Below are 10,407 nucleotides of genomic sequence, written 5' to 3'. Positions count from 1 at the left end.
TTATTTCAACTATTGCTATAACGAATAATTAATTCATTTATTTATTAAGGAAATTAGTTTATTGAAATTATTTAATTAACAATTAAGTTCAAAATCCAAGCACTTTCCTTTATATTTCTAAATAGGTGTAAGTAATCTATAAGGAATCATACTTCCTCCGTCCATGAAAAATAGCACAAATTGTGAATGACGCGGGTTTTATTGTGGATTTGGTAAAGTAAAATAGAAGGGGAAAAAGTAAGTGAGAAGTAGTGTTAGTTGAATGTGGAGTTCATATTATCATTAAGAGATAAGGGAAAAAGTAAAAGAGAAGTTGTTGAAAACTTTCATTATTTCAAACATGGTCTATTTTTCGTGGTCAACCAAAAATGACAAATATGATCTATTTTTTATGGACGAAGGGAAGGGAGTATTTTTATAATCATAATCACCAACAAACAAACATGCCCTAAAGTCTATTAAGAATTAAGTACTATATCAACTAAAATAGTTTTTGTGAGGGCCTGCCTTGTTGGTTTCATAACTATTGAGGGAAAACTTTAATCAAAGCCCACAATTTGATATTTACGAAAGGCGGGGGCCCAGATATAAGGCCCAAATCAGGAAAACCTCATCACTAATTGATTTCCTCTGCAGCAAGTCAGCAACCGTAGAAAAAGTACCAAAAGGAATTTGATCTGAGAAAAACGTAACCCTAATCGGAAACCAGAAGAACAAGCAAGATCCAAAACAACAATGGCAGCATCCGCAATGGTGCTCGATCCTAAGCCTGCGGCCATCTCCGAGCCACCGCCGTCTCATCCTGCCGTCAAATCTGATACTCCCACCGTCGACGAGGAGGATTTGTACGGACGGCTCAAATCCTTGCAGCGCCAGATCGAGTTCATCGATATTCAGGAGGAGTACGTCAAGGATGAATTGAAGAACCTAAAGCGGGAGCTTCTGAGGGCGCAGGAGGAGGTGAAGCGGATTCAGTCTGTGCCCTTGGTGATTGGCCAATTCATGGAAATGGTCGACCAGAACAACGGCATCGTCGGCTCTACCACTGGCTCGAATTACTACGTCCGGATCCTGAGCACTATCAACCGGGAGCTACTCAAACCCTCCGCCTCCGTGGCGCTGCACCGCCATTCCAACGCCTTGGTCGATGTGCTGCCCCCGGAAGCTGACTCCAGCATCTCCTTGCTCAGCCAATCCGAGAAGCCCGATGTCACCTACACTGTCAGTCTCTTCTTATTATTTTGGTTTTGGTGTTGAGTTTCAGCTAAGGGATTGATTGGGTTAATACGCAAATTGAGCTGATTAATTCTGAGATTTCTCGTTCTACTTGATGAATCTGTTCTGTTTTGATTAATTTCTCTTGATTGGTAGAATTGGTACAGTTTTGAGCATTTTACAATTAGGCCAGGGAAACCCTTTCACAACGTGGGAAAAACGGGAAAGCTCTCTACCCTTCAAATTGATAGATATGAGGGCCTTTGCCATAGTAGATAATTGATTTCTCAGACTTGAGAAAGATCAATCCCGATTTCCCTGGTCCATATACACTGCTTTGCAGACATGGGAGTATTTACCCGTTGGTTCAGGATTCTATATTTCAATGTATCCTATTGAGGCTTTCAGCTACAGTCTAAAGATAATCATATCATTAGTGTCTATTTACTTTTAACTGGACACTTTAGGATTTCACAAGATAACTCCTCACATCATCAGTAGAGCTAATAATATCTACATTTTGTAAGCCTCCTCTATTATTCATTTGTCAGATTCCCAAGAACTCTTAAATACTTGCACTTGAATAAGTTGCTAGAAGAAGAAGACCATACTATTTTTCCATATTGATTATAATTCTAATAAGATTAAATGATCAATAACAGAACCTAATTCCCAACCTAACCTTATAAGATTCTCAGACTGAACAAGAAATGACTTCTTACTCCTATTACTTCTCATGAAAGGCTTGGACTCTGGCTTCTAACTTTTTATGGGATGATGCCATCACTTGATAAAGATATATGCTGTCCCATGTCAATTCTAAGGCTTTGTCGAGTGGGGGTTGGGGTCAGCATGCCTAGCAAGTCGATCACGAGGAGGAGTCCGTCGAAGATGCATGAGGAGATAGGAGCCTTTCATTATTTCATATTTATTTGTTATTATCTTTTGCCAAATGGTTAGGATTTGATTTTTTTTAAAGTCTTGTTTAGATAGGACTCATAGGAGTCTTGTGCAACTCTATTAATACCATCTTGTGGATAGACAAGTTTGAAAGATATCTAACCTGGAAGGAAGGGTTTTCTGGGACCTAGCAAGAGGAGATCGTTTTCTGGTTATTTTATACAGTCAAGTTCTTTGAGTTAATTCATCAATTAGTTTGCGCTCTTGATTGTTGTTTCTGGCAATTGTTTGAATATCTTGTGTGCATTATCACATATCGTTTTTCCCTCCATATCTTGTCCCATGTTAATCCTAAGCCTCTCTCGGGTGGGGGTGGTGGTGGGGGGGGGTCCCTCTAGATTGAACTGTTTATAGAACAATGCTGTTAAGTTTCAAATCTATTGATAAAAAACCCTAATTGTCTCTCTCTCTCTCTCAACCCTATCTGCACTATCCTCGTACCGCAGCAAGCAATGCTACAAGCCTCCAAAACCCCCACCTGCTTGCAACCAACAGCTTCCAGTCTCAGTTAAATTTCCTCATTTTGTGGAAGATTCATTCAAAAAGAGAAATCGATTAGGCTAGAGCATCAGAAGATGCATGATTTAGTTAATGGGAAATATGACCAAAAATTGCATGAGAGGTACAGCCCTAGAGATTCAATTGATCCTATTTCGCTCAATGACATTGATGAGTGTAATGAGTGCTGGAAGTCTTATATTAATGGTAGATAGTTGTAAGAGCTAATAGCTATTGGTTTCAAGTTGCAACACTTTTTAACAATAAGATACTTGACACTTTTTATAATTATTGTTTGCCTTTTCTATTCTAGCTTTGAATTTTTAACAATGTTCTCAATTGACTTTTTCCTGTTTATTAAATAATCAGGACATTGGTGGATGCGATATTCAAAAGCAAGAGATTCGTGAAGCTGTTGAGTTACCTCTCACGCACCATGAACTGTACAAGCAGATTGGTATTGATCCTCCTCGCGGTGTGTTACTTTATGGTCCACCTGGTACAGGAAAGACAATGCTTGCAAAAGCTGTAGCCAACCACACAACTGCAGCTTTCATTAGAGTGGTGGGTTCAGAGTTTGTTCAAAAATATCTTGGAGAGGTACTTTAAAGAATTCTCGGCAATTGCTTACAGCTTGGGTTCAGTTTGATCTTGACATTTGATATATGTATGTAACTATTAACTAATATGATAATGTCATGTCGGAAAATTTAGGGTCCTAGAATGGTCCGTGATGTATTTCGTCTTGCCAAGGAGAATGCACCTGCAATTATCTTTATAGATGAGGTAGATGCCATTGCAACGGCACGTTTTGATGCTCAAACTGGAGCTGATAGAGAGGTTCAGAGGATTCTTATGGAGCTTCTAAATCAGGTATCTGAATTTGTGCTAGTCTTTTTTGATGAATCATGGTGGGTGACGAAACTATAGCACTTTTAATTTAAAGTTGGATAGGAGTCATGAAGTTAGTTGGTCTTAGAATTTTGAGTTCCATATTTTGGCTCCGGTTGCGTTTAAGGTTTGACTATATTGTTTAGAAGTTAAGGTGTCAACAAAGTACAAAATTCCCTATTTACTAACATAATTCTCCCTCCGTCCCCGGCTAAGATGACACATTTCTTGGCCGGCACGGGATTTTAGGAGTTATTAGTTAATGTGTTTAATTGGAGAAAGAAAAGGTGGGTGTAAGTATTAAAATAGAGAGAGAAAGAAAGATGAATATTATAATAAGATTGAGAAAAAGTGGTTGAGAGTATTAATTGGAGAGAGAAAGTTCCAAAAAAGGAAATGCGTCATCTTAATTGGGACACACTAAAAAGGAAAATGTGTCATCTTAAGTGGGACGGAGGGAGTACTATGTTAATGATGTCTTGTAAAGTGAACTTCTGATATTATACTTCCATTACTATTATTTTAATATGAACGTCCTGTGCATTTTGCTTTGTGCCAATGGTTCGAGGGGGTGTTGCACCATTTAACTATTGTTATCATTTTTGGTTGTGGTAGTGGTGGTAGTATTTTATATCCTCAATTTTCTTAATCTATATGCATTGTTATTTGTTATGGTAGATGGATGGATTCGATCAAACTGTGAATGTAAAGGTCATCATGGCTACTAATCGTGCGGACACTTTGGACCCCGCACTTCTCCGTCCTGGTAGACTTGATCGTAAAATTGAATTTCCTTTGCCTGATAGGCGTCAGAAGAGACTTGTTTTCCAGGTTAGTTTTTGAGAATATTATATCAGCAGCACATCATTTTTCACCTGAGTTATTATGTTTTTATATGGAACGAACATCTTCACTTCCCGAATGTTTCATAATGATTTTACTTTGTTTGAAATTATATTTGTTCCATTTATTTTGGGTTGTATCCGAGCAGGTTTGTACTGCCAAGATGAACTTAAGTGATGAAGTTGACTTGGAAGACTATGTCTCTCGACCTGATAAAATAAGTGCTGCTGAGGTTTGTCTTGTGGATTCCTTAAATTTGTGTTCAATACATAAGTACCTCCTGCAGTTTCTACAACTTCTTGACTTATCCCCTTGCATTATTGTGGGTTTTATGAAAGTCCATTTGCATAAGTGTTTGCCCAATTGAATGTGTATATTACAGAAAATGCTTTGAATCAGTGATGAGTAGATGAAGAAATAGTTATGTGGTGAATATAGTGAGAAAGAGAGCATGCTGAGTTTTTCCTGTTTGTGGTCGAAAATGATTAATGTCTTAGAGAAATTGGAATATGGTGGTGTTGTGTGCAGATTGCGGCTATATGCCAGGAGGCGGGTCTGCATGCTGTGAGGAAAAACCGGTATGTGATACTTCCCAAGGATTTTGAGAAAGGATACAGAAGCAATGTGAAGAAGCCAGACACTGATTTTGAGTTTTACAAGTAATTGCAGTTGATTTTCATCTTGTTAGTAGTTATTGTATAACAGTGTATGGAGAGATGCTTGGGGTGTTAAATTTATGAGTTGAAGACTTCGGTTGTGTTAATTTAATTCAATAGATATTAATGGTTGGTAGATGAAATGGTTGGGTTTTGTGTGGGAAATTTGCAATGCAGCTAATGAAGAGAAGTTATCTTTAGTTGAAAGGAAGAATTGGATTGGAGGGGCAAATGCAATTGGTTTGCAGATTCTGTGTGTGGGCTCCCTTCCCATGTGAAAGAAAGTCTTGTGTTTTATTATGATTATGTGACAAGTCCAAGTCGTTGTATTTGTACATTTTGTATTGGATGCGTACAAATGGTTATTGCAGCTCAATGTCACGTGCATATAATGTGGGGGCGTGGTTTAAAGAGATAGAGAGAGTGGTTGAATGTAGGCATGCACAAGGGTCGTAAACCGCCGGTTCCGGGCCCGAACCGGCGGTTCAAGGGTCGAGAAATTGCCGAACCTGAACCGGCCCGCCTAGCTCCCGGCGGTTCCGGTTCCGGTTCAAAAAATCGGCGGGTTACGCGGCGGTTCAAAACCGCCGGTTTTCGGCTTGAACCGCCGGTTCCGGGCCGGATCGGCGGTTCGACGAATTTTTATTTATTTATTTTTTTTTTTTTGCATTTTTCAACTTTTCAATTTTAATCAAATTAAAGTACACTTTTCAAGTTTGTTTTTGTATGCAATGTGAGTAAATAAAATTGAAAAAAATACGGCTAAAGTTGTAATTTTATTGAAATTGCATGTTTACAAATTACACGTTACAAGTTACAACAATTACAAATTGAAAACATATGGCGGTCTTGAAGTCTTAAACAAAATTTAAATACAAATGAGACTACTAGTGAAGAACTAATTACAAATGACAAGAAATGATGTTGAAGTTCTTAAACGTATAAGTGTATTATATATATACTCTTAACCGGCGAAGAAGATCTTTCTACATAACTAAATTAAGGACACCTTTAGCAATTCAACTTTAAATGTTGAGTTTCGTCTAACAATCAACAATTATAGTAGAATTGTCAAAAGTTTCCCTCATTTAGCCGTATAGAGAAATATACTTCATCGACTAGAGTATATACAAATACAATTATGTAATTGTATTTGCATATTTTTAAAGTAGGAATTAATGGGAAAAAAAGAAATAAAAGAAAAAGGACTTGAGCTCAACTTAAATTAAAAAATTTAAGTTGAGGTGCCTACGTATCCCAATTGTTCATTTGCATTAGGGAATCAAAGTCCACGTAGTTCTCTTACCTTACTTACCTATTTGGCTTGGCCGGCGGCGGTTGACGATTGGCCTAATCTTCATCCACTGTGAATTCATCTTGTGATCCCTCTTGACGATCATTCCAATCATTTTCTTGTTCTCGGACGTCAGCTTTGGCCCAATCATCAAGTAACATCACGGCTTCCATATTTTTCGCCGAGAGCTTACTTCTTGATTCATCCAAAACGCGCGAGCCAACACTAAAAGCGGACTCGACGGCGACGGTGGAAGCCGGAACAGAAAAAATCTCCTTGGCCATTGAAGCAAGGATGGGAAAATCTTTGTCGTGGGTTCCCCACCAATCGAGGACGTCGATTTGGGCGGGAGGAGTAGGACCTTCATCACCAAAGGAGAAGAGTGATTCAAAATATAAATCTAATTTACTGACCATACCTGAGGACCTTCCGCCGGTGCTGTAGTTGTATAGGTCGGCTAGTTGGGATTGCGCGTCGGGGTCATCATAATCGGCTTGAAATGCAAAGCCATAGTTATGTTGTGGAGGAGGTGGTCTTCTGACTTGGTGAGTGGTGTTATACTTGGTTTCATATTCGGTGTAGAGAGAGTGCAAGTTATACTCGAGGTTTTGTTGCACAACTGACCGGTCCGGGAGGTTCATTTGAAAGGTTTCTGAGAGGTCGACTCCAAATTCGTCACTGGTATCCGATTGGATTGCTTGAAGGGGACCAAGATCAATTGAACTCAAATTGTTATAATAAAAATCTAAAATTCTAGAGGTACCTGCTAATTTCCATTTTGGATCCAATACCTTTGCAATCAAAAACACGTTAGGAATCTCACTGAAATACTTGAGCCATTTTTCAATCATATAATACAAAACGCACATTAACTCGGGAGAAGAGGAAGCATTTTTCATTGCAGTTTTAAAACCAAGGGATATGTACATGCAATGCTCCAAAACACGAACAGCAGTGCAATAATAAACACCCGACAATTCAACAGTAGCATTTTTGAAATATTTGAACAATTTAAATAAAGCCAAACTGTTATCCCAACAACTATGCGAAAGATATAAATCACGGTAGGGGTTAGTTCTATAAAAATCACATAAAGCATCTTTATGTGTCAAGGTAGAATTCAGACAATCATATGTCGAATTCCATCTATGAGACACATCCATAGTAAAATTCGTGTACCTGACATTCTTTTGATGGCAATATTTCTTCCATGCTTTGCCAATAGCTGGCTTTTGATGGATTAATCTAACTGCATTTCTAATAGGAGAGACATGCTTTTGCCATAATTCAAGCGCATCCTGTACACATAAATTTAAAATATGGCAAATGCATCTTTGATGAAAATACTTACCTCCAATTACCGGTGTACAAGCCGCAATCAAATCGGCAATACTTGCGGCGTTGGCAGTTGCATTATCAAAACCAATAGAAAATATCTTGTTGCATAACTGAAACTCATTCAACACTTGTATAATCAAAGAAGCAATTTCGGGTGCAGTGTGTGGACTTTCAAATTCTCTAAAACTAATTAAACGCTTGTTCAAAGTCCAACTGTTGTCCACAAAGTGAACCGTAATACCCATGTATAAATGACGGTTAAAACAATCCGTCCAAACATCTGAGCAAATGTTCACCCTGTGGCCCATGTTAACTAAATAACGTGATAATTCTACCTTTTTCTCCAAGCACTGCCGAACGGTAGATCGTTGCACGGTCATTCGACCTATTCTTTTGATTGCTACATTCAACCCACTTTGCATAGTAACCTCAAAACTTTTGTCATCAAAAACATTAAAGGGCATATGCTTCATAGCCGCCCATCTAGTCATTGTATCATCAAAATTCTTTTTATCATATTTAAATAGAGGAGGCACCTGACGAACCCGAGCCGGCGGGTTGGAAGTTTAGTTGGCTTTGGGTAGAGGCAGTGCCGCATTCTACCGGATGCTTTGCCACTAAATGGTGACGGAGGGTGCCATATCCACCACCGGCGGACCATTTGTACACTTTATCGCAATAGTTGCAGTAAACATGAAAGTCCGAAGTCTCTTCTTGAGAGTTCGGATCGTGAGAACTTGGAATCACCACCGCCACCTTCTTGTAGTGTTTGATAAAAATGTCTGATTTCAAAGCTTTTGCCGTGTTAGTGGGTGCAGGGGGAGGCATCTCCTCATTTCCGCCGGTGCTAGAAGGAATACGAGAATGCGATCTATCCTCGTTGTTGTCCGAGTCCGACGATATAGTAACGTCGAACTCCTCATCTTGTTGGGAACGACCTCCCCTACCCCCACCTTGTTGCATTTCAGCAAGTAGCATAGCGGTCCTATGATCTTCTTCCATCTACAAATATTATGTACGTAGAAGTTAAAAGTATGAACGCAAAAAAAAAATTAATGAAATTTTGTGCATGTGAATTGGAAAACAAATTTTTCATTACTTACTTGCATGCGTTCGGCTGCCAATCGGGAAACCTCTTCCATAACATCTCGACGACTAGGTCGTCGAGATTTTGAGGGACGCGTAGTGCTTTGATCTTGGGCTATTCCCTTGCCCCGATCACCACGTCCCGATCCACCACGAGAAGAAGACATATTGAATATATTGATAAATGAAACGTAATATTGACTTGGAATGAAATATGTATAAAGTATAAAAGAAGTGGTAAATTATGAGCACAACAAATATAGTAGTGAGCAGAAAGTGTAGAATTAAACTTGCGCAATTAGAGAGAATGAGGAGAGAATAGAGAAATGGAGATTGAGAATGAAATCCTTGTTAACACAAGAATGGGGTAAGGAAATATGAAGGAGAAGTGGGGTATTTATAGGAGTAAAATTGGAAGAAATAAAAAAAAAATTCAAATTTCAAATTTTCAAATTTTCGGCCGAACCGCCGGTTTACCGCCTGAACCGGCGGTTCAACCACAAAACCGGTGGTTTTTCCACAAAACTGGCGGGTTGGTCCACGGTTTTCCGACACAAACCGCCGGTTTCTGATCTCACCTAGCCCCTACGCCTGAAAAGCTTCCGGAACCGGCGGAAACCGATCGGAACCGCCGGTTCAAACCGGCGGTTTTCGTCCAACACCGGCGGTTTTTGCCCAAAACCGGCGAACCGCCGGTTCATACCAATCCCTACTTTGAACCCCTACGAACCCCTACGAACCCTATGCCGTTCGACCCTTTGAACCGGCGGTTCGAACCGCCGAACCGCCGGTTTTGAACCGCCGGTTCAGGTTCAATATATTGCCGAACCTGAACCGGCCCTTCCGACCCTGCGACCCTTCTGCCGGTTCCGGGCCCGGTTCCGGTTCATGAACCGGGGGTTCCGAACCGCCGGTTAACCGCCGGGCTGGGTCGGTTTGTGCATGCCTAGTTGAATGTGATGTTATTTTGTTAAATAGATATGGGTACTGGTATAAGAGCGAATAGCGATGCAGGGAAGGGAGTGTGGGTATATGGCCCATTTCTCTCTTTTTTTTTTTTTTTTTTTCATAAACGCCCTTTGTGGGCGGGGGCTTTAGGTAGACCCCTAACCCGTAAATAAGATCGAAATGTAATGTTCCAAAAATATGATCTTAGTCCAAAAGTGACTAAGATTTAAATAAGAACATGAAGATGCAAAGTTGAGGTCCCACAAGTCGGGATCCTCCATTCTATCAAGTAGAAAAAAGGTGACTAAATACACTAAAGGGAGAAACAAAAAAAGACCAAAACCAACCACCAGAAGAGCTAGATCAACCCACATCTCTACGTCGGAAACGGAAGTTAGGATATCCCAGCTGGTCCATCCTAGCTAGCGCCTTCAGGTACTGAGGTCTAGAGATTTGATCAAAATATGTAAGGGCAGGGGTCTGGACCCCCCTACATGCTAGAAAATCAGTAGCCCGGTTTCCTTCTCTGTAGATGAGTGAGAATCGAACCTGCCGCTGAGCTGTCATGCTCCGGATCAAAGCCATATGATGTCTAAAATCCGCGGAGCCAAGGTGTCCAGATGATAACAAACTAACCAGAGTCGCTGAGTCCAGCTCTATCCAAATGTGAGTAGAAAG

The 10,407-nt window shown here is 40.0% G+C and overlaps 1 protein-coding gene across 1 annotated transcript; it reads left to right on the top strand.

Moving 5' to 3' along the window:
* Nucleotides 1-638: 638 nt before the first annotated feature.
* Nucleotides 639-5,206, top strand: LOC121799298 (26S proteasome regulatory subunit 6B homolog). Its single transcript, XM_042198619.1, has 6 exons — nucleotides 639-1,221; nucleotides 3,043-3,273; nucleotides 3,388-3,546; nucleotides 4,243-4,395; nucleotides 4,556-4,639; nucleotides 4,936-5,206. Exons 1-6 carry the CDS (start codon nucleotides 736-738, stop codon nucleotides 5,068-5,070), a joined length of 1,248 nt encoding a protein of 415 aa, XP_042054553.1. The 5' UTR covers nucleotides 639-735; the 3' UTR covers nucleotides 5,071-5,206.
* Nucleotides 5,207-10,407: the final 5,201 nt, after the last annotated feature.

Source organism: Salvia splendens, chromosome 4 (genome assembly GCF_004379255.2).
Source record: "Salvia splendens isolate huo1 chromosome 4, SspV2, whole genome shotgun sequence".
NCBI lineage: Eukaryota > Viridiplantae > Streptophyta > Magnoliopsida > Lamiales > Lamiaceae > Salvia > Salvia splendens.
This window is presented reverse-complemented; position numbering and strand designations above follow the sequence as displayed.